General features: G+C 38.6%; 1 protein-coding gene across 6 annotated transcripts in view; it reads right to left on the bottom strand.

The window, feature by feature from the left end:
- Positions 1 to 22,469, bottom strand: part of KIAA1217 (KIAA1217 ortholog) — a 421,915-nt gene extending 399,446 nt beyond the window's left edge. For 2 of the 6 annotated variants that reach the window (XM_032396666.1, XM_032396667.1), the window contains exon 1: positions 21,797 to 22,469. In XM_032396666.1, the coding sequence (XP_032252557.1) occupies positions 21,797 to 22,007 (211 nt within the window). In that variant the 5' untranslated portion in view covers positions 22,008 to 22,469. The remainder of the gene's footprint in view (positions 1 to 21,796) is intronic. The other 4 variants (XM_032396665.1, XM_032396668.1, XM_032396673.1 and 1 more) reach the window with 2 other exon arrangements.
- Positions 22,470 to 25,483: the final 3,014 nt, after the last annotated feature.

Raw genomic sequence — 25,483 nt, 5'->3', positions numbered from 1 at the left:
GCCTCCATAGAATTGAAGATTTGAAGAGTGGCAGGGCCTTACTCTGGATGAGGCTTTGGCTAAAAGGAATGTTATGCTGGTTTGATCTTTTCTCCAGACCACTCAAACTTTCTTCATATCAGCAATGAGGTTGTTTTGCTCTCTTACCATTCATGTGTTCACTGAAGTAGCACTTTTAATTTCTTTCAAGAACTTTTCCTTTGCATTCACAACTTGGCTAACTGGTGCAAAAGATCTAGGTTTCAGCCTATCCCAGCTTTTGACTTGCCTTCCTTGCTTAACTTAATCATTTCATTTTGGTGCCCCAAAACAATTACAGCAGTAACATCAAAGATCACTGATCACAGGTTATCATAATAATGAAAAAGTTTGAAATATTGCAAGAATTACCAAAATGTGACACAGAGACATGAACTGAGCAAAGGCTGTTGGAAAAATGGGGCCAATAGACTTGCTTAATGCAGGATTGGCACAAAACTTTAATTTGTAAAAAACACAAAATCTGCAAAGTGCAATAAGGCAGAGCACAATAAAATGAAGTATGCCTGTAGACTGATCATCAAGCAGTGTGATGAGACTTCGCCTGTGATCCCTTCCTGTGAACAGTATCATCATCCACCCACTGCATAAGGCAGAAACTCAGGGCAACTTCAACTGCACTCACCTCCTCTCCCCTCTATCTACCTAGTTGCAACTTCTTACTGTTGCAACTGCTAGTCATTTTAGGTTTACATTTGGCTGCCAATTTACTTCATCACTTCACCTATTAAGCAAGCATCATTTAATTAACATTCAATGGACAAAATATTGAGAGATGTGTGTCCACATACTTCAAAATGTAAAGTGTTATTCCTCTATTGCAAAGAAATGCTAGACAAGACATGGAGACTGATTCTCTTCCAGGATACATAGGGGTCCATACATTGCCCTAAAGCTAATGTCATGAAGCTAGCTAGTGATTATTGAGCACTTCTTGTTATTTAATTTTATTTTTCATAAAACCAAGGCCTAGAGAGATGTGGTAATTTTCCTGAAGGTGTACCAATAGTCAATAGTGGGGTCTGGATGAGAACTGAGGCAGAGTGACGCCCAGCACTCTGTACCAGCCACGTGCCCACTGTGATCAGGAGGCCCCCACTGGAGGGGAGCACAGAGGCCGACTGTGGCACCACAGGAAGAGCATTGTCACTGGGCTGGGGGGCGGGGGAGGGAGAGGCTGGGCTTATGCCACCAGCTCCTGATTCTTTCCTATCTTTCTTTAGGAAAACTTGATTTTGGTATCTCTCACACATGCTCATTTTTATGTAAGATAAAATATTGCAAAAAGGAAACAAAGGTACCAAACAAATGACAGACACACTCGACAATGTTGAAGCCCATGAGAACTGGGACAAAGGCTGGTGCCCTGGGCTAGCACGATAGATTCCTGGTGGGTGAAGTTACCCACGCCCATCAGTCATTCCTGTCCAGAGGCTGAACTTCAAGTGGGAACAAAGCACCATGGCCTTCAACAACAGAAAGCTTCTTTTCATCTTCCTTTACTAACTGGCCATGTTAATGCCATGTTTAGTACCGTCTTGACCACCTGGGAGATCTGCCAAGGGCACGCTTCTAGGAGACTTGACCCCATGAAGTCAAAGATGTACTTCTGGGCCCAGTTGGGCACAGCTGCAGCTTCTACTTCTGCAGGAAGGAACACAGGAATGCACACAGTTTCCAAGGGGTTCTAAAAACTTGCCTTAGTTTTCAGGCATGCTCCATCCTACTGGACCGTGCAGATGATTTTATGGGTTCAGGTGATAAGCAAGGCAGGAAGCTGAAAGCATCCAATGCAACAGGAAGGGAGAGGAACCAGGTGGGAGGAGGATTCTCTGGAAGATGAACGGCCAGTGTGAGTCAGACTCTCTCCATTTCCCCCCAGAAAATAAAAACTCTGTGCCTCGATAGCCCAATGCAGCACACATCAGGTGATCTAAAGAGATTCCTGTAGGCTTGAAATTAGTGTAGTTGTAGAATACATCTCTATTCACAACATCAGCTTCGGCTTCCCAGCTCATTTTCTTTAGATTTCACAAACAGCAAATAAACAATCAGGAGAAATGATTTGGGGCACCGAACATCCTGTCACAGGCTTATTTGCATGTACCCTCATCTCTTTATAAGTTGGAACCATGGCCTTAAGATCACAGCATCATCAAACATGCAGGAGAAATGATTTTCAGCACATCTACCACACAATCATTCCACTAGACTCTTAAACAAATCACTTCATTTTCAACTGCGGCGTAAATCCCTAGGAAAGATGTGGGAAGCTTTAAGACAGGTTTTCATGACACTCTAACTCATACCATTTGTTCCCCCAATCATTGTCATATTGATCGAAAAATAAAAATAATATCTGCAATTCTTTTTTTTTATTTTTTTTTTTATTTTTTATTTTTTAAAGATTTTATTTATTTATTTGAGAGAGAAAGACTGAGAGAGAGAGAGCATGAGAGGGAGGAGGGTCGGGAGGATCAGAGGGAGAAGCAGACTCCCTGCCGAGCAGGGAGCCTGATGTGGGACTCGATCCAGGGACTCCAGGATCATGACCTGAGCCGAAGGCAGTCGCTTAACAAACTGAGCCACCCAGGTGCCCCAATATCTGCAATTCTGACCCTACTTGTTTAAAAATAATTTTGACAAGTGTTAAGATTAGGTTAATCATTATTTTTTCAATGGGGAAAAGCAGGGTTTAAGCTATTAATACTATAAGAACATAAGTAGAATGCTTAAATTGCCTGCCTGAAAGACCAAGCTGTTCCAAAGATCATTTACATAACAAAAATGCACATATTATGTTGATGTGCTATCTAGAAATAATTTTTATTTATACATTAAGTCAAGTATACTTGGTTAACCTAATTTAAATCACTATGCAAAGTTGGAAGAAATGAAAATGTTTCTTTTAGAATTTTAAAATTGAGACAAGCTTTTCTTTCCAATTATGGTTAATTAGTGAGGTTTTATTGTAACAGTAAATCATGGGGGAAGCTTCTAGTTTCATGGGTGGTTGCTGCTGATTCTAATCAAGATTGCTGACCTAACGCTTGAGGAAGGATTGGCTGCTTCTGGAAGGCCCCTTTAATGACTTAGGTGAACAGATGGGCCACTGAGCAATACCAGTCATGCCAAGGACAGACTGTCCCTTCTTCCTCCTCCATCCTCTTAAATAAAACTGAGGATAAACATTGACCAAGGAGGACCAGATAAACAGCCAAACAGCTTACGGTATCATCAGAGTTTGAAGGAGCTTGCTCAGGCAGCAGCCATTACTAGTAAAATGAACCTGCTTTCATCTCCCACTCTGCTAAAATTTCACCAGATCCAACACACCTACAAGAAGCCTTAGACAAAAATCAGAAAGGGAAAGAAGTTTTGGAAGTCAGGATATTTCATTAGGGACCTTTTGGTTTTAAGTATCAGAAATCCACTCACAATTGTTTAAGCAAAAAAGGAGAACTTACAGAATGTGGGGGTATGGCGTTCAAGACACAGGCAGGAAGCACGAAGGGCCACGTGACTGTCTGGACTCAGCAGCCTCACCTGTCTGTCCCTACTCCACCTCTCTGCACATCTCTTAATGTTTTCTCCCTATAAACTACGTCATCTGATTCCATATGCACTGAGCCAAATAGGGACATGCCAGGATGTTCTGATTTAAGTACCAACAGAAACTTCCTACCATCTCTTAGATCTAATTCTAACTTTTCAGAAGAGAGTATCTGTTATATGAGCATTTCGTTATAGTTGGCCCATCTAGAGCCTGGCTTTGCAGGTGCAAACATTGCTTCAGGGGGCCATGTCTGTGGGTGATGGGGATATAGATGTGGTTGCTCCACTGTCCCAAATGTTATCTACAACCTGTGTCAGGGGCCGCATTCTTCTTCAAAAAATGACTGATTTTCTAGTTACAAAAAAACGTTCTGTCATGGAATAGGTAATTTCTTATCCAAGATCGACCATAGATCTTTTACAGGAGGCATGTGTCAGTATTTCAAAGAACTGGGAAAAATCAGATACTTTATTTGTATTTAAATAGGCTTATCTTATTTCCTTTTAATGATGATATAATACCATGGAGGGGTAGATGGTATTATTCCATTTATTTTCTAAGGGAAATGGAGATTGTTATCCTGCTCATAGAGAGAGAAAATGATAAGAGGTGGCCATTTGATAAACAGTGTGCCAGGAGAGCTTAATGGTGTGTCCAGAAAGTGCCCAAACCCAACTCTGGTGCTCAGAATAGCTCATGGCCCTATGATAGCTTCCTATGGCCCCCCATGGGAGCGAGGGTGACTGCTGCTTTCCCACTGCCCCTAAACTGTGCCTCGACTCCAAACCTCACAGTTACACATCACAGAAGATCTCCTCTTCTCTGCTTTCAGTGTTTGTTTTCTTTACTCATGTATCTTTCACAGTTGTCTTTCCCCACAATCCCTGCACATCATGGACACTTGACAAATCCTTTCATGAGTCAATCCATTAACGGAAGGGTGAAGTGGGTTAACGTAACTCTCCAGTGTGCTCCATATGCAAGAGGAACCCAAAGTGCCTTGGCATTGACCACTAATGGAGTAAGAAACCTGAAGAAGGAAACCTAGAAATCAGTTAGCTACTGTGTTCCTGCACTTTATAAGAGAAAATTTAGGTTCAGAGAGGTGAACTGTCACTCAGCTAGTCAGGGGAAATACTGAGATTAGAGCTCAAGCACTTGCTCACACATCAGCATCACTGGTGAGTGTTCAGTGTGAAAATTCTCGTTGAGAGAGAAATAATGCTGTCTAAAGTGAATGGATTTGCTGCAGAGAAATCCTAGAAATTTGTTGGTCTAAATTAAAGCTATGTAGTGAGAAGATTTCCCACTTGATCGCTCATTCCTTCTTCAGACGCCATGACTTCTCAGGGTCCTCAGAGCACCACTCCATCCGGGCTTCTCCTCTGTCATAGTCACCAGCCCCCAAACCCCAAGGCCAATTCAAATCCTTGGGCCACATCTTCCCTAAATGACATTTTTTCCTTTAACTCTCCTAGTACTTTACATCTGAATCTTCTTTAAATAGTATTTTTGCTATTAGTTTTTAAATGGTGGTTTTAGCTTATTAGGTCTGAGAGCATAATAGCATCTTTTTCTTTTAAAAATCTCTGAACACACAAGAAGTTAAGTCTTTCTACTTCTTTTTCTAGTATTCTCTTAGCATAGTAAGGAGAACAGGCTTTTATTTTATGTTATTGGTCAGGGCAGGGGAGTGCATGGATTCTGGAGACAGAAGTCCCTGAGTTTGGGTCACACCTTTCCAGTTTTGAGACCCTTAGATAAGGCATTTAACTTTTCTAAGCTTCAGTTGTACATGGGGTTGTTGTGGGGATGGAAAGACCTACTTTGTACACATGGAAGTGAATATTCCTAGAATTGTCAGGAGGCAAAAACAGTTCCCTAAGAGAGAAAAAGAGAGGTTCGCCTACCACCATCCCAAGGTTCTTGGACTTTCAGTTCCAGAAACACAAGGATGAGCTGGCTGGGCTCTGGGAAGAAGCCAAGATGACAAATCCCTAGGGTAAGTGCTATTTCTTTATGGCCACAATTTAAAGGTATCTGTTATGTCTGTTAGTCACACCAAGTAACGGGGCATCCCCTATGTTTCTACTCTGCTGAATATCAGTAAGTTCTCTAAGCAGTAGATGCTGAGTGTTCAGGATTAAACATGGCATAATTACTCAGTATCAATCTTCAGATGAGCTCAGTGGGAAAATAAGCACATAGCCTGTTATTGACTCATGGGCCAGCCATGCTAGTCTGGAGTGATTGGAGGATACCACAAGCTGGCTACCAATCTCTGTCTCAGGTCTCGATGACACCAGTACATGGACAAGGTCCTACTCACTGCCAGTCTTGCCCTCCAAGGCCCTGCTTCCCACAGGTGGTTCCCCATGGAAAATGTCTCCTGGAAGAACAGAAGAATTCCCAGGCTTCTCTTAGAAGGTAGAACCATTTTTAGTAATGACCTCTCAGAATTTTTTTTAAAAATTAAGGTTGGTTAATAAGCATAGTAATGAGAATGGATGGAATGCCTTAAGATTTGGGACAGAACCAAATTTTTGAATCACTACAGAAACCATGAAAGAGACATTAATACGAGCATAAAATAACCAGACTGAGGACCTACGTTGTTGAATAAATATAGATAATATATCTCTGACTGAAGTGACTCACCATGGTGACAATTAAGGAGAGGAAGAAGAAACTAGACAGGATAAACTCAAAGTAAGCTGTAAAAACGTTGGTAACATATCTTCTTACCAGAGGCAAAAATCCTAGGAGATATGCAGTGGTGGCATTTGAAGACCAGCAGGAAAGGGGCAGAGAAGCTCCAATCCTGTATCCCTGAGGTCCTTCTCTTCCCCCTCCTTAAGCTTCAATGTCCTTGGATTATCTCCCGTGTAAAACAAAGCAACAACAACACAGTTCTTTTTTTTTTTTTTAAGATTTTATTTATTTATTTGACAGAGAGAGACACACAGCGAGAGAGGGAACACAAGCAGGGGGAGTGGGAGAGGGAGAAGCAGGCTTCCCGCGGAGCGGAGAGCCTGATGCGGGGCTCGATACCAGGACCCTGGGATCATGACCTGAGCTGAAGGCGGATGCTTAACGACTGAGCCACCCAGGCGCCCCAACAACACAGTTCTTAAAGACATGGAACATTCATTCACACAAGGCATAAAAGACCAGTATTAATTTGGAATGTCGTGTCATCCAAGATGGCGTGTGTTTTAGCAGGAGGACTGCCTTAATGAAGTGCCCACTTTGAGATTTCAGGCTGTACTCAGCACATGAGGAAGGGGTGTCTGTGTGAATGAGAGTGTGTGTGTGTGTGTGTGTGTGTGTTAGGAGGAGAGGAAGGACATTCTCAGCTTCCCTGGGCCCACAGGAAGGACAGGCAGCCCTGAGACAGCTGAGGTAGAAATGCAGAGTGCTACCCAAAAGGCAGTGCAGGAGATGAAATGAGAATTTCAGATAATATGAACAGAAAGAAAAAAAAAAGACATTAGGGCTCAAAGAAATGTCATATGACCTGCCTCTCCTCGCTCTTATCTTTCTTATTTGGTTTCTTTGACATTTTTTCTGTGACAAAAACTGAGTTTGTTACTGACAGGCTCTTACGGAGAGCCGTAGGGAGAGGAGAAATCAGAGAGGAATAGGGTAACGGAGGAAAATACAGACAGAAAATGAAAATTGAAAACCAGAAGCGTTTGTAAAAGTCTGTTTAAAAGAAAAAAAAAAAAAACACCTCAAACACTCCTTTATAGGGACAGTCCACTTATTTTCTGTTACGCTGAGATCTTGCTGTATTCCGTTCTGTTAGAGAACACCATCTATCCCAGAACCTGAGAGTAGAAAGAAGCAGGAAAACCCATGTAATTCTGCTCCCAGCTACACTCTGCTCTGCCTTGTCCCCCATCTGGCAGAGGGACCCAAAGCTCGCTACTTGGTGAGGTGGCCTGTTTGTTGTGGCAGTCCAGTTACTCACTTGGCTTCTTTCGTATTAAGCTCAAAGTGTCCTCCATTAACTCGTCCTGCTTGGCCCCAGCTCTGCACCAGAAGTAGGGGAGCCCAGCCTTTATGGATCACACTCATGTTAGGGTAGCATCCACCTCTCAGTTCTCCTGTCCTCCCAACCATTTCCCATATCACAAGGTTGCTCCAGTTTATCACTGCCTCTTCCAAAGTGTAGCAGCCAGAATAAGACCATCTCAAATCCCCAGCCTCCAGCCCTCAGCCCTCAACATGTTTACAGGGCAATTTTATCTATATCCAAAACGCAAATAAGCTGACAACTCCCAAATTTGTATATGTAGCCCAGAACACTCACATTTCAGCTCCATATATCCAGCTGGCTCCTAGACATCTACTTGGGAGCTCCTCAGACACTTCTAACTCAATATGCCCTGATTTTTCTAGCACCTTCCTCCACAGAGCTGCGAGGTCCTTCCTATTCCATGGCTGCGGGAATGGCTCACCACCCACTTGGTTGCCCCAGGCAGACACCTCCCGTATCCCATCTCCCATTGTGGAAAGTCATCAACTATGTCTTCCTTACAGTTCTCTTCCACCTGCAGCTCGTTCAGTCATTCAGCCCTCTGCTGAACGTTTATGGAGTGCTTGATTTTACTTGCCCAAGGCTGCTGAACCTTTGAGGAACAGTCTTCTTTCAGACCGGATTCTGTCTTTCTTAGGTTCACTTCCTCCCTGCCTGTGTTCTTAATCTCCATCCCCTTTCTTGAAGCTGCTTCCAAAATGCCTCGGTCGTGTAAATTTGATCGTGTCACTCACTCCCTACTCAATATTCCCCCAAATCTTGCTGGATTATCAGTGTTCTCACCCTAGTTTTGGCTTCTGAGGTGGTGGCTGCTCATTCATGACCCTTGCCATTTGACATAATGACCCTTGAAGTTATTTGACCACATTTGTCAGGTACACACCCTGCCCCTCAATGGATCCTACTAAGGCAAAATGTAATTGAGAACCTGAGTTAAACTTCTAACTAGTAGCACAAAAATGATAATGTGATTATTTTTATGTTTACCTTATACATTTAGGAAAGAACAATATTTATTTCTTCTTTCCTGATGGATTGACCAAGCTTCCATTTAAAATATCTGCACTAAGTCAGTGCTTTCCAAGATACTTCTCCTCTGGAATTGGGTTTTTATTATTAAAACATGATTAGCACTTTCCCTTTTTGCTTTTCAGTAACATTCATTAAAAATAATGCTGAGGAAGTCCTTCATAATCAAGGATTCTGTAGACTGACTTAAAAGGTGGTGAAATAATAAGCAGAGTAATATTCCATTTTTTTTGTCATTTTCCAAATATATTTTTCTCATCTCTCTTCTCTTTCTCCCTCTGTGACATACTCCCCATTCCTTCCTCAACACTTGCTATACTTTTCTCCTACTTTCCGACAATGATGGCCAGTAATGCCTTTCCATGGTCATTGTTGCAGTCATAGTTCATGTTTATTGTCATCTGATAACCGATGGCATTTAGTTAAGCGTTCAGCATGGTGCAAATATACTCTTCATCTTATGTAAGTCCACACCAGGTTGGACTTGATTTTTCACTCACCGTTTGGCATTCTAAGATCAATGGAGCAGAAATGAGACTTCCTTAAACATGCTTCAAAATCAGAAATCATTAAGTATAGCATCTAATTAAATATTAAGTTATAAAGACAGACTTCAAAATACTAGCCCTCTTCTCTTTCTTTGCTGATTTCACTGAGCAATTAAGACTCTGACCTGGAGAAATACTAAGATTATCTGTGTTTAAGTGGAAAGAGAAAAACTAGCCCTAGGATAGCCAGTGTTACGTGCATTAAGTTTAGCCGTATGAAGTTTTAAATATGTAAATGAATCAGCGCAAAGGTACTACTCAAACCATTACATTTTCCCCGAAGGAGGTTTTATAAACAAAACTTACATTATTTTTTCCACTCCTGATTCACTCATAGAGAAGAGGATTATATAACTATCTGCATAGATTTTAGATTTTCTAGCAGTTTAAATAGATAACTGGAAATGAAACAAGTTTTATATTATCTTCAGTAATTGAGGATTATCAAATGAAGAAGTTCTAATTCCCTTGATCATGACACTATGTTCCCTTTAACTGGTTTCATTAGGCATGCTAACAAATACAGTGATTTATTTAGTAGATACAGTACCTACTTTCTTGAACATTCAGGAAATGATGATTATGGAGATATCCTTGAAAATAGTAGTAAGACTACAAAGTCATCCAAGCAACATGAATACTGGTTGAATCCCATAAGACATACTTTCAGTGGTAAATATATAGTAGTCCCCCTTTATCTGCAGTGTTGCTTTCTGTGGTTTCAGTTACCTATGGCCACCTGGTCCAAAAGTAGATGATCTTCCTTCTGACAATGTGTAACCTAACACTACATCACCAAGCCTGTCATTCATGTCACTTGAGCTCATCATGTAGGGACTTTCTCATTTCACATCATCACAAGAATAAGGGTGAGTACAATACAGTAAGATATTTTGAAAGAGAGACCACATTCACATAACTTTTATTATAGTATTTTGTTATAATTGTTCTTATTTATCATTGGTTGTTGTTAATCTCTTACCGTGACTAATTTATAAATTAAGCTTTATCATAGGTATGTATGTATAGGAAAAAACATACTATATATAGGGTTTGGTACTATCTACAGTTTCAGATGTCCACTGGAGGTCTTGGAATATATCCCCCCATGGATAAGGGGGGACCATTGCACATGCTGTAAATATCAAACAATGATCTCCTAGAATTCTATTTTTTAATGCCCATTTGAGTATCATTCTCTAAATAATTATTTCTTTTTCTTCAACCTTTCTCTCAACTGACATGCAAATGGAAGTAAGCTGAATATTTTCAGCAAAAATTGAACAAATGAGCACTGATAATCCTCCCTCTCCCTTCCTAGGAAAACAGGTAATAGCTATTAAACTTCATGCTGAGAATTTTAACTATTGTATTTCTGGTTGGTTTAAGAAGTAAGATGTGGCTATAAAACTCACATTTCTCAAATGTATTTGCCTGAATTATAACAAGAATTGGTAACTGATTTACATAATCCAGACACATGTCTACAGAGTTCAAATCAAAATTGATGTGTAATATACCAATCTATTAACTGCTGTTTGATCACAACCCTCTATATAGACAAAAATTGAGTAATTATTTATTGTTATTATATGTCTAGGTGTAGGGTTTTTGGGTTTTTTTTGTTGTTGTTGTTTTTATTATGTTATGTCAGTCACCATACATTATGCAAACAATGAATCATGGAACACTACATCAAAAACTAATGAAGTACTATATGGTATAGGGTTTTTTGTTTAAATTTTTTTCAGTGTATCTTGGGAATCGTTGGGTTTCCTGACTTCAGATATTAATGGCCTTTTATCAGTTTTGGAATATTCTCAGCCATTATCTTTTCAAATAATGCTTCTCTCAGTGTCTGTATGTTCTCCTTCTGGAAATCCTGTTAGACTTATGTTGGATCTTCTCACTCTACTGTTTTACATCTTTTAACCTCTCTTTTGTCTTTTCCATCACTTTGTCTCTTAGTGCTGTATTATTAGGAATTTTACGAGTCTATCTTGCAGTTTACCAGTTCTTTCTTCATTGTATTTACTTTGCCATTTAACAATACACTGAGTTTTTACCTTTAGTTATTATATTTTTCATCTCTAGAAAATCTATTGTTCAAATATTACAGGTTGCTATTGTTAGAATCTGTTCTTGAAACATATATAATGCATTTATTTCATATTCTGCATCTAATAATTCTAATATTGGCAGTTTATGTAGATCTCATTCTGTGATTCTTTTCCTTTGCTGACTTTTGTCTATGGTCATTTGTTTCCCTATGTATGCAATGAATTTTTATTGTGAGCTCATGTTTTGGACTTTTATCTGTGGGAATTCTTACAGGCTTGTTTATAAAATACATTCTTTGTAAGAGCATTTTCGTCTTCTGCCATGAGGCAGGCAGAGACTCCGATGATCTGGGACGATTAAGTGATATTTTCGGCTTTTTTTGGGGGGGGGTTGGGTTTTTTTCCCTATTCCACAATAATATGACTTTAAGCCCCAAGACCACGTGAGTGAAGACATGAGGTTAGACATTCTCAGGATATTCCTTTTATTCATCTCCACCCAGAACTGAGGTTGAGTCAAGAGCTTTCTCCAAGATGTCCCTCTACAGGGCAGCCTTCCTTGTGTTAGCCACTGAACGCAGAGGGCTTTAATATGACTATCACTCTTCTTGGCATCAGGAGTCACTTCTCTACTGAATGTATCTATTAAAATTCCCTAGACCACAAGGAATTGACAAAGACCACTATACAAATCATGGTTCTAACTTTTACTTATTCTTTTGTGTTAAAGTTTTCTTGTTTGGCTTTTTGTGTGTGTGTTTTTTGGGTGTTTTTTTTTTGTTTTTGTTTTTGCCTCAGGGGAATTTCTTTAATTTACTGTCAAATCAACTAGGCATTTCAAAAGATATATATAATTTAAAAAAATCTAGTGTTTTTTGTTTTGCTCTCCTGGGAGGGTGTTCTCTGAACATCTATTATGTTGTTGACAATTCTTCTAGTTATAGCTATTTAAAAATCCTTGTGAAGTAACTTTAATAAACAGGGCACAAATAGAATAGATCTGAGGTTCTCCTAGTGTATTATCTTTAAATATTCAAGATGCTTCTTCATGAATCTCTAAGAATGTAAATAGAAGTTTCATCATAAAAAATTCACATTATGTTGTGCTAGAAATTGCAGTAACAAATTAGTCCTCACCTCCTGAGAAAGAAGTTCTTAATCAAAACCAGAAAACTCCATTCTCAGGGATACATGAAGGATAGCCAAACAAACACTAAAAAACTATGTAAAATGGTTATGTGATGCAAATATTAAATTACAAATAAGAACAGAAGGATGTTGAAAGTCTTTTAATAGCTCCCCATTTCTGAGACTTTCTTCTTCAACTGGAGTAGGAAGGGTTACCTCCAGTGATATGTGATAAGCTTTTGTGGATACTTGAAGCTCAAATTAAACATAAGAAGAAACATTTTAATTTTGATGATAATTCAGTTAAACATGATGTTATATTAAATAAATGTTATGGGCTAGATTACAAGACTTGCATCATTTTAAATATAAAAGCTTTAAAACAAAATTTATATTTGGAGTATTTGTTTGCAACTACATAAGGGGCATGAATGTATTTGTTTCTGTTGGGAGGGAATGTTTCGAAGACTCTGGACTAGAGTTTTAAAATAAAATTCTCAAGTTGGTGTATACATGCCTTAAGATTTTGGCCATCCCCCTCCTCCCACTTTGACCCTTGAATGTTGCAGTGTCCCAGGGTTCTCAGACATGGGCCACATTCTCTTTTCTATACTTTCCATCCTACCATCTCCCTAGGTGATTTTATCCAGTCCCATGGCTTAAAACAGCATTTATAACTGGTGACCTACTGGTTTGTTATCAGTAGCCTCCACCTTAACTTAATCTCCAGATCCACATTTCTAATTTCCTACCTGAATATTTAATAGCTGGACCACATTCACATCACAAACACATCTTTTGACTTTCTCATTTCCCAGAACCTGCTCCTGCCTTGCTTTCCATTACTCTGTATCACTTCGTGTTGTTTAATTTTTGTTCTAGAACCCACATTAACAGGTAAGCCCCACAGAGCCACAGCCTTCATCTACCATGGTTGATTAGAGCCTAGAACTTGCTTCAACTTGTGTAGAGCCTAGAACAACATCTAACACCTAGTAGGGGCCCAATAACTATTCATTGAAGGTATGAAGAAAATGAACACACTTTTCTCTTTTGAAATCATGCCTAATAGACCTCTCCCCACCTCCACGTCTTTTCTCACCAGCTTTCTTTTACCCCATCAGCACTGCTCTGCTTTGTCATTTCTTAAACGCAACAAGGTATTTTATGATGTTTCCTCTCCCCCTGCCCAACCTGGCAAACTTTCATTACTTGGGGCAAATAGCCTGCTCTGCTTCTTCTATGCACTCATACAATTTTGTACATAAATCATTTGGAAAATTATATTTAGACATCCAGATAACCAGGATATCCCACTCCTGTAAAATCCTCCTCAAGGATAAAGACCATGTTTTACTTAATTTTTTAAACTTTCTATTATTTAGCAAAATGCCAGATACATAGCAGATAGTCAATGAGTTATTTCGGGGGTGGGAGCAGGGGGGTTGTCAGTAAAGTCATGATAGCAATTATATTTTCAGAAAACAACCTCATCACCAGAATCAATTATTAAAACATTGGCTCAAAAAAAAAATCAATCTAATGTATATTTAACTTATATTCAAATGGAACTTCTTAGGTTTAATAATTTAAAAATAACGAATATACATAATCGGCAACATACCAGTATATTATATATATCATAATGTATATGATAAACTGTCAGATATAAACACAATGTTCTGTACTTTGAATAAATAATTGTTTAAAAGTGAATTTCCTTTAAAGTTTATCTTGTGTAATGTATCTATAAATATGAATTGTCAAGAAATATAAAACAACAAAAATCTGTATCCTTGGCATATATTTGACTGATGTTTCTTGTATATAAGAAAGGATTCTTTACCTATTTGTGGTGTTTTCCAGTTTATTTTGGTAGTGTCATTGTACATTTTAGAAACATGGAAGGTAAAGGTAATCTGAACCCATTTGAGTTTTTTCCTCTTGCCAAAAGGGGACAAAACCATAGAGGTAGAGTTTTTGACTTAAATTAAGACCCTGGAGATCATTAACTCAAGAAACCATAATAGTTAACCTGGCACAGCAGCATCATTAAGAAGAAGGTTTTTCTTCTGTCTAGATTTTCAAATTCCCAGACACTTATCCTTCCCTTATCTGGCCATGAGTTAAGAAGATTGGTATGATGTGATTATACAAGAGGTAAGTAGCCTTCGAGAAAGCCAGACAGGTGGAGAGGTTCATGGTAGTTTGCTCCTAAATGGCCAAGATTAATGAAATTATTCTTAAGAACATATATAGCTTAGAATGATACATGGACATGATTTACTTGCTTGGAAGAATTATTATAATATCCCCAAATAAAAAGGTAACCACACATTTGTTCATCGATACAAATTCTGATTATTTTTCAAATGCTCCAATTCTGATTGTTTAAATGAATCCAACAGAATAGAAATATTTTGAAGAAAAGGTGGCTCATTAACGTAAAAACTTAAAATTGGAAGCAACATACATAGCAAAGTAAAAATCTGAGTATGGGAATGAAAGTTTAAGTAGTTCAGGCAGTAAAATCTTCCACTCAGGTGGGCAAAATTCCTCACTTGTGGTTGTATACAATCTCCTAAGTTCTTTATAGAGGAAAGTTTTCACTGGCACACAGATGAAATTTTGGAAGGTACCGAATAATACAGATTTTAGAAAAATATTTGTACAAATAGAGTTTGTTACTTTAACTTTCAACTCTAGTTAAAGGAGAGACAGAAAACCATTTTATGATATTTTTAACTTTATTGAGCTAAGAAATATATTCTTTTATCAGGCCCATTAGAGATAAGCAACCAAAAGCAAAACTCTGTATTATAAACATAATAAGAGACACTATTCACAACTTTCCAGCATTAAACGAACTCTGATTGTAATTTAGTTACAAAGATAAAATCTGATAAAGAATCAATACAACAAGTGAGTTGTGACTGCACTACGCACTGCTCAGGGATCTTGAACTTGGAGTAAGTAGGCAAGTAACAACGGAGTACCAGGAGGGTGGGTGGCACAGAACAGGAGACGCTATGGATCACAGGTCAGTAGGAGTCCGTGCCAAGGAGGTGAGCATTTGAAGGGAAACCTGAATGTGTTCTAACAGTTTTTGCCTTTTTGTTTAAGATATATGGAAGGATAAAAAGCATCAAGTTAGAAGACATTGGCTCAAGACTGTGCACCTTTAGTCTTGATCAAAAGAAGTAACTAGGCTTTTTCCATATATATCAAAAGAGAGAGATGAATTAGATGATCTTTAAGTTTTTATCCCACTCTAAAATTCTAAGACTGTGAATTCTCTTTTTCCTCAGCAGCCCATGTGTCTCTGATGCAGGTGCATTTAATTTTTCAGCAGACTTGTGAGTTATTGACCTCTCTTGGCTAAGTGGACTATGTCAAAGTAACTGAAAGTACACAGATTAGTTCGGAGAAAACCCCAGATTAATTTAAAGAGGTAGTCTCAACTCCTTTCCCAACACATTGAATTTTAACAGAATCGAGTAAGCAATATGAGAAATATGAGAACACACGTTACTTATATTTCTTTCTTCTCAGCTATTACTGGGTAGAAGACAAATATAGATAAGATTAATAACGGAAAATAAAGAGAACTCTAGAAATAAATATTAATTTTCGATATTCACACAGTCATAGCTCATACCATATCTAGCTGGAGAAAAAATTCTCATTAAATACTGGTAAGCAGCATTAAGTATGTTTCATTTTTATTTGTAAAACAACTTCCAGGGTAAGCCATGTGAGTTTCGGTAATAGGATGGAGAGAAACTTATTGGCCTATACAGATGTGTAATGCGTGACTCTGGACTAACTGGTATCAACAATGAGCCAAAACTATGAATTTAATAACTGTAAGTATAACAGACCATTGCTCTATTAAAGAAATACTACGCCCTTCACCTTAGCTCTCCTCAAAAATGAGTCGATTGGTCACAAAGGCAGTCAGATAAAGTAATGTGCATCATCAGTACAAATCCACTGCTGCCTCTGGAAAATACTAGACAAAGTGCAGGCCCTACCATTGGCTATTGACTATTTACTGGTATCATCAGTTTGTTACGGGAAAAAGCAGTAAAGTGAGTACCCCTTTTAGAGGCACTGCCTACCTATAGCCACAATCACCTTCCTTGCTACTTCACTGTGCAAGGGCCTAATGTCACTATATCCCATCAGTAGTATCCAGAACGAAACTGAGCCCTACAAGAGAGAAAAAACATACTTTTTGTGCTCCAGTTATTAATATTTTTCATTTATAGATGGGGACAATTGAGTTCCAGGCATTCACAGACAATCTCAATCAACCTGTGGGATGGCAAATAGGACACATGTGATATTACCCTTGTGCATAAAGAATAGTTTAGAGCAAGCATCAGAGGTTTATTGTGGAGTTTTCCTGGTGTAGGTGCATGATATTTGTGAGAGAGTAAGTGTTTACCTTCCACAGCAATTGAAGGTAAAAAGAGACCACATTGTGCTTAACTTAGAGTATCTACGCAGTACATGTGCTCTTGAAAGCACTGAATACACATTAAGTCATTAATCCTCACGACTACTTCCCCCCATAAACCACGTATTATTCTTTAATGGTTAATGAAACTCAGTCAAGAAGGATAATGGCCTTGCTCAAGGCCACAGAGGGAGACTGTGTTAGAAAAGAATGAGACTTGCATGATTTTTGGCCTACAGGCTTGTACTTGGACCACCAGGTCATGTGTGATGGAAGAAGAGCCTCTCTTGAATTGTATGCAGACTATTTGTGTTTCTCTGTGTGTGTGTGTGCACGTACCCGTGCACACTCAAGTCTGTAGGCATGAGTATACATATTGGAATTGCAAGGTCCTGTATTCAATGTATCCTTTCATTTCTCACTATTAGAAAAACATCTATAGTATTGTGATAAATTGATTAACTGAAATTTGTTCTCTTCCCTTTTCATTTCTTTTGTTGAAGAAACAGAAATCTGGGGCAATAAGTAAAAAGGCAGAAACCAGAAGAGCATTTTCTGAACTATAGGATGTCACCGGATGTTTTTTTTTTCAGGGACCAGACTGTCCAATCAGAAAGTTTTAAATTATAGTAACTTTTTTGACAGACGAATTGTTTTTCTTTATAGAAAGGTGCTCTAGCATAGTGGTGAAGTGTGCAAGTTCAGGAGTATGAACTTCCAGGGCTAGAACTCTGTTCTACTTTTTCCTGTCTACATGATGTTGGGCAAATAACTGAAGCTCCCTGTCTCAGTTTCCTCATCTAAAAGGGATAGTCATAGTACTCCATCATAGGATTGCTGTAAGGATTATACAAGATAAGACAATACATTTATAATGTGCTTGTAAGTGTGATGGGCAGGGGCACCTGGGTGGCACAGTTGGTTGAGTGACTGACTCTTGGTTTCGGCTCTAGTTGTGATCTCATAGTCATGAGATCAACCCCTGCGTGTGGGCTCAGCACAGAGTCTGCTTGAGACTCTCTCACTCTCTCCCTCTGCCCCTCCCCCTATTTCCCTCCCTCTCTCTCTAAAATAAATAAATCAATCTTAAAAAAAAAAGAAGTGTGCTGGGCACATAGGAAGAGCTCGTTAGAGCTCAGATATCATTACCATCATCATTACAAATATACAAGATATGGAAACTATATTTTCAAACTAAGCTACTGGGCAGTGTTCATGCCCACTTCTTAAAAAATGTATTTTTCTTTATTTAGAACAACAGTTAAGAGGTCAAAGAAATAAATAGATAAAACCAGGACAAAACTAATTTTGCAGAAATATACCTAAAACAGAATTCAGGAGAATAGAGAACACTCAGGAAGAAATGCCACATTCTCAAATGTCAACTTAGACCCTCGTCCTGAATAAAATTTGTTGGCACACATCAACACACACTTCAACATTCATCTGTCATTTGGTGGGTTTTCATCATGAAGAGAGTGCTTCATGGGTGAAAATTAGATATGAAATCTGTTGTCCTAAAGTTTATTGATTGACAGTGTCTTTGGTTCTAGGAACTCATTTAGACCATGGCTCAGAATAGAAAGCACACCAACATTACAGGGATGTGGCTGCATCATTAAACATAAATGTATGGTACCATCAAATATAACTGTAACAGGTAAATAAAGCACACAGATCTACTGCTTATAGTCTGAAAATAACACCATGTGTTTTGGTCTCAAAATAATCAGAGTAAGAAAATCTTGCAAATTAAAAATATGATCAAAATTCGACAAAAGAGTTGGAAGATAAGGTCAAGAAAATCTAGATAACATAGAGCTAAAAAAAAAAAATAAGGAACAGATAAAGATCAGAAAATTGATGCAGTCTATTGGAAAGCCAACTCATAGGAGCACTGTAATGAGAAAATCCAAGCAAATACAGAAGAAGAGTTTATCAAAGAATTAATAAAAAAGAATTCACAAAACTGAAGGCCATTACTATTTAAACTGAAAGTGCCCATCAAAGTATTCTATCAAAATAAATGGGAAAGACCCACACTTTAACATACATCAGTGAAATTTCAGAACATCAAGGATAAAGCGAATATCCTCAAAGCTTCAAGAAAGAGAGAAAAAGTCACCTGCAAAGCAATGTGTGAACGTGTGAACAACATGGGACTTCTCGTCAACACTTCTAGATCCCAAAAGGTAACGGAGAAAGGCCTTTAATGTTATGAGGGAAAAATTATTTTCTGTCTAAAAATCTATCCTATCCCAACTATCACTAAAATGTAAAAAAAGAGAGTCAAGATATTTGCTGGACAGGTAAACACTCAGAAAGTTTAGTTCCCATTTTCCTTTTCTTAGGAAGTTTCTTGGGGATGTGCTTCAGCTAAATGAAGAAGTAATCTAAGAGAGACCTGTCCAAGTGTTGGAGAAATCAGTCAGGACAGAGGAGGGCAGGAGGACTGAGGGATACAGAGAGAAGTGCCTGGAAGAAAAGGGAGTTCTGTGAATATGATCATATCTATACCATCCTTGGAAGAATTAGAAGCGCTGAGGAGGGAAAGTTTATAAGAGTAATGATTATAGCACACCTCTTTGGCTTAGCAATAACAATATGGGGCCTCATGAGCTATACACTTTATTGATTTGCAACTTATAGAATTACTTGTCTGTAGATAAGCCATGGAAGACTTAATTATGTTAACCAAAAAATAACTACTATTAACCTTTTTAATATGGAAACAAAAGTACAGATGACAAAATTTAAGAGGGGGGAGATGTGGAAAAGCAGTGAAGGGAAATGTCACTGCATTAATTTATGAAATAAACTAAATGAAGACAAACTTAAAATAAAGTTTAAAATTACCAGAATATACTTATACAACTAAACAAATGACACAAGGGGGGAAAAATGAGAGTCAGATATGTGAGAAACTGTACAGACTAAATTAAACCCCGTCGGCCAAATGAAATATGCATTCTAAAGAACCAACACTGAGATCTTAATGTGATGGGCAAGAACCCACACAAACTCAGCACAAGCCTAAGGTGGCACGATTGTTGTTTGGATTTCTTGATCATAATGACCACCACCGTAAGTAAAAGCCTAATACAAGACTGGGCTATCCTATAGAGTCTTCGTCCTGTTCTCCAACAATGAAAGGTTTCTATTCGTACTGTGTGATATGATGTGTGTGGCTATGAAAAAAAAGAATTCTGATTAAAAATAAATATTTAAAATGTTAATAAAATACATATTCTGATGAGTGTTGTCTTTCAAAAGGATCCAGTCCTGCTGCCAATTTCAGGAGTTTTGTGGTAGAACTCTCCGTTTGGACAGCCTGAATCCTCTCAGGGAGATGCAAAGGAAACACCATCTTATTATTATGTAATCTGCTCCCAGTTCATTTTTTTTTTTAAACAAAAATATGCATTATCTATACTGACCTTGCAACTCAATAATCATCCTTGGTTTCTAATGACTTTTAACTAACCCCCCAAAAAATCTGTTTTTAAAGAAACACTATTTTCATCCACTAAGTCTATTCAAAGATACCCTCACAGGTTGTCAAAAGAAGGAATTCTGAAAAATCTTTGGAATAGCATCTAGTTTTAGATTGTTTGTTTAAAAAGTCCCTCCCTGAGCATACCTTACTCAGACACGGATATATACACCATTAAATGTCTGGATACTTTTCAACTTGAGGCGGCTGAAATTCTTTTTTTGGAAGAATTTTTTTCAGACTTTTACACATTACAATATCAAAGAGAACTTCTTTTAAGTAGTCAAAATTCACTCTATTAAGCAACTATCATCAATACTTCTAAAGTCTTAAGTGTTCATTATATGTATCTCTTAAAAAGTATTTTGGTCAATAAAATAGTTATTGTCCAAGCATTCCATTGACCAAAGTGGATAAAACAATAATAAGCCAAGTTAAGAAAAAAATTAAAAAATTTCCAGACATAAATTTGTATCTTTGAACTAGTACATGGCACAAAATTGTATCACTGCATATTCATTTGTAATAGTTTTTAATAGAGAAGAGATCAGGATTAAAATTATAAAATGAACTTATTATTTTCTATAAAGTAAAAGCTTCCAGTTATAAGAATGAGAATATTAAAACAATTTTTTAATTTTACTATAAAATCACAGTGTCAAAAATTACATTTCTGAGTGAGAGTTCAAAATGTAATTTAAAAAAATAACTAATATAAATGTTGCTTGGTGATTTAATATGTAGCTCTTGGTGTAATGGAGAAAATTATTATTATATTTTAAGCTGTGGATTCATTGCCCTCTGTGATTATGGACCCTAAAATAATAATAGTTTGGTCACCATATTTCTCAATTCCAGGTCAAATAGTCAATAATATTCTTGCTAAGTGATATGCAGCTCAGAACCCCCACCTAAATGTTCCAGGTAACAATGTTAGCAGAGATTTTGGTCATCCTGGCAGGGAATCATGTTGTTAGATTATCATTTCAGACACAAATCCATTTTTAAAAGAGACTGCAAAAAATTAAGCATGCAAAAATTCTTTGGCCAGTTAATGATGTGGTTTTACGACACGTCCCTTCTTTTTTTGTTTCTTTTCATATAGACAAGCAATAAAAAAAGAAACTTCATTAACTGGACTATGACAGACTATGAAACACAACCAAGAATAAAATCCGTCCTCCTCAAAAAGAAGTGAAAACACTCAGTTTTTCTTTTATCATTCCTTAATTAATGAAAGAAAGTTCTATTACCTCCATCTTCCTCATTATTGGTTATTTTAGCAACATACTCCAGGATTTTAGAAGATGTCACACTCACACCATCGGATAAGTTTTTGAAACCGTAACAAGTCTCCCTCATTTAAGTTATCTGGCAGTATTATTAAGAAAGAAGTATCTAAGCATAAGCTGACAAAAGCAGCGGATTTAAAATATTACCTTTGTGTGGTGAAGCCTTCCGCTGAGCAGGAGTGACTGCCGTTTGCACCTGCTGCTGTTTGACCAAATTTCCTTCACTTCCAGTTCTCAAAATCTTCTCACCTACGCTGGATTTTTTCTGTTTGCTGTTCAAATTGTCCCTTCGAGGTGATGGCAGCTTAGAAGCTGCATTAGCAAAGAAAGGTCTAGCCAAGCGAGAAGGTTTGGACATTTTAAACAGCAGAAAAAAAAAAAAAACACACAACAATAAAAAGAACCAACCCCAGAATGTTACCTGCTGGGGCAGCAGATTCTAAAAATTCCTTTGAGCTTCACTCTTCAACTGCCACAGTTAACAGCGGAAAGTGCAGCTGTATAGAAAGTGCTGGGCTGCCACTGGATTTCTTTTAAACAAAAGGCATCATGCAGCCACATAGCCCATTTACTAGACCTGTGGAATGTAAATGTGTGTTTCGAAGACCCCGGTGGCAGTTTTGCAACGGGAAATGCTCCAAGTCGGAGTGAACGGCAGATGCTAGAATATGCAAAGTAAAAGACACACACACATACATGGAACTTCCTAGCGTTCACAGACTAGACACCGGATGGACAGCTTAGAAGAGGAAAATGAATGTAAATACTACCCCACCCACTCAGGTACCATATACAAAAATGAACCAGATGTGCGGTTTATATTACTATGAAGTACATACCACATTCTGTTTCCAGGCATTAGTTCAAGCAAATATTTCCTCGCCTTAGCACATTCTTATATTATACTCCAGAAGTTGATGGTGTAGCGAATGCCCACCTACATAATTACTTCTCCTGCTGTTTATAGAACATGCATAGCACCATGGAAAAGAAGGAAACAGAAGAATATAATTTCCATACCTGTCTGGGCTACCACGGGGTACCTACGGATCAATAAGAAGAGTTGTGTGTCCTTGTGACATTGGACGTGTGTGTATGTGTGTGAGTTGTGTGTATGTGTTTGTGGTGAGGTGGGGGGGGTCTGGGGAAGAGATATAAATTATTTTCCTTTTTTACAATTTTTTATTTATTTTAGAGAGAGAATGCGAAAGGAGGGGCAGAGGGAGAGGGAGAGAATCTCCAGCCGACTCCCCACTGAGCTTGGAGACTGATGCGGGGCTCGATCTCACAACTCTGAGATCGTGACCCTGAGATCATGACCTGAGCCGAAACCAAGAGTCCGACACTTAACCCACTGAACCACCCAGGCGCCCCATAAATTATTTTACTTTTTAAAGAGCTCAGACTTTATTTTAGTGAGCAAATGAATACTTGTAATGACCATGCTTTCTAAAAGACCAATAGTGATATAAAAATAAAGCGTTCAAGGGGTCATATTTTCTAAGATGAAAACATTCCTTCCACCAACTGAACACATAGCTGGTCCAGGAGCACACAACCCCTTCCCCACTGAAGGTAACCATTTTCCTCTTGGTTTCCCCTGTCAGTGGCTTTTATGACTTGAGGTTAAGCTGTTTCCAACCTCAATTATTCTGTGTTCCCTTAGGGAGAGTCTACACAAACTATCTCTGAACTATAAAAAGGTTCTGTGAATATGTGATCATACGACTCTACTCCAAGTGCAAATACCATGCCATTCCCCATTTATAGTTGATAAATGCACAGCTACTTAGCACTTTATCGGAGGCAGAATTATGTGCTGGAAAGAGTATACATTTTGGAACCAATTGGACATGAAGTTACTTCTAAATTCTAAGTGGGGCTCAGCCTTGGACAAGTTTTATTCTCATCAATAAAATTGAGACAGTGACTCAACCGAAGTGACAAATCCGCACCTTGTCTGGCACATGATAGCGTTCAATAAATGTGAATTTCTTTCCCCTGCCTTTCCAAAGATTCACAGTCAGCCACACTCTGCCTTAGAAGCTAGAGTGATCGGTATCTTCCCAGCGCCAGCACCTTGGTGTTGCAGACAGAGGGTGGGTTTTCCTAAATTCTATCTTCTTTCCAACCTGCAGGATATCCTTTGGGTGACTGAGAAGATGCACATGACAATTCACATGCATTTAAGGATGTAGAAGCAACGAGTACCATAAAGACAATAAAGATGTCACTCAAGATGAAAACTATAGGCTGCTACAGGGCCCCAGGTCTCCTCGAGATAGTGATGATCGTGAATAGCAATGGTTAACACTCACTGTGTATTTATTACATACCCAAACTGTTCGAAGTCACCCTCACAGCCACCTTAGGAGGGAGGTACTATTGTGATCCCATTTTACAGATGAATAAACTGAAGTACTCACAGGCCCAGAAAGTCACCCAAGATCTCACGTATAATTCATAGCAAAGCTGGGATTTGAACTCAGTTATTTTGACCCCAGGCTCTGCTCGCTCTCTTCTCTAGTAATCAAAAAGTCTGGCTGCAATCCATACCACGCACTGTGTGTGGACATTCAGTGATTGTTCAGTTACAGCCATACCTGGGAAAAATGCCTCTGCCCTCTCAGATGTCATGTGCCGGACGCCCAAATGCGCTGCCACCCTGTAGCCACGAGAGCTGGGGATAGGGTGTCTGCCTGAGTTTAGCGTCATGGGGATCAAGCAACTCCAGTCTAGAAGCACAACATCCTGTGTTGAGGAGCAGATGGAGAGAGTGGCAGTCTGGAGGGTGTGAGCAAGCAGCTTCATGTGGAGCCTACTAGCCCGTGGAGGTCAAGTTCAGTGGAAGAGCTTGACAGTGGTGGCGATGCTCTCCTGGGCACTACAGGTGGCTCAGCCTCAGCTTCGCCCAGGCCTCTTGACCTTCCCATCCCTGCCTCCTGATCTGGCTTTCTGGCCAGGTGTCAAGCAAAACAACTTGGTGAGATCCGTCTGACTTCTAAGCTCACCATGTTCATACGCCTAGGAATGGATACTCTTAATTTGTTGTGTAACCACAGAGAAGTCACTTCACCTCCCAAGACCAAATCACCTTAAAGAAGGATCATAGTATTTGCTCTGTTTATTGCAACAATCAAGTGAGATAATAAATATGAAAGTGCGTGGACGATTGTAAAATAACACATGAATTAAAGGTAGTAATCTGTATGGTTATAAATGATCAATTTTCCTATTTGTCCTGACTAAATATTGCTTTGGTATCCTAGCAAAATCTTTCCATAGCTGTGATCAGCAAACTTTTTCTGTAAGAGGCCAGCCAGTAAATATTTTCAGTTTTGTGGGCCATATGGTCCCTGTTGCAACTATTCAATTTTGCTCTCAGAGTGTGAAAGCAGAAATGATTGGGCAAGGCTATGTTCCAATAAAACTTTATTTACAAAAACAGCTGGCCAGAGAAAGTTAAACATAGTTTGTTGATCCCTCCTCTATAGCAGCCAATCAACAATTCGTGAATTGACAATACCATTCTGAATCCTGTCTCCTTGACCAAAACCTGCTGTATGGATCCCTTGCCTCCCTCTATGTCTAGATGAGTGCACTTTGTGATCTGGCTCAAAAATAGATGTGAACCATTTCTCAAATTGCCTCACTCTACTATTTGGAACTTACATCACATTCAGGGACTTGAGGAGAGTCTCAGATGGACTTCATGAACACCCAGTATTGATTCTCATTTAATTACAAAATGCAGGAGGACAGGAGTAGCACCCACCCCTTTGGCTAGCTGGATTATATCATGTTTTGCCATTATCTACCAATAGTTAATGTACA

Source organism: Phoca vitulina, unplaced genomic scaffold (assembly GCF_004348235.1).
Source record: "Phoca vitulina isolate PV1807 unplaced genomic scaffold, GSC_HSeal_1.0 scaffold93, whole genome shotgun sequence".
NCBI classification, from domain to species: domain Eukaryota; kingdom Metazoa; phylum Chordata; class Mammalia; order Carnivora; family Phocidae; genus Phoca; species Phoca vitulina.
This window is presented reverse-complemented; position numbering and strand designations above follow the sequence as displayed.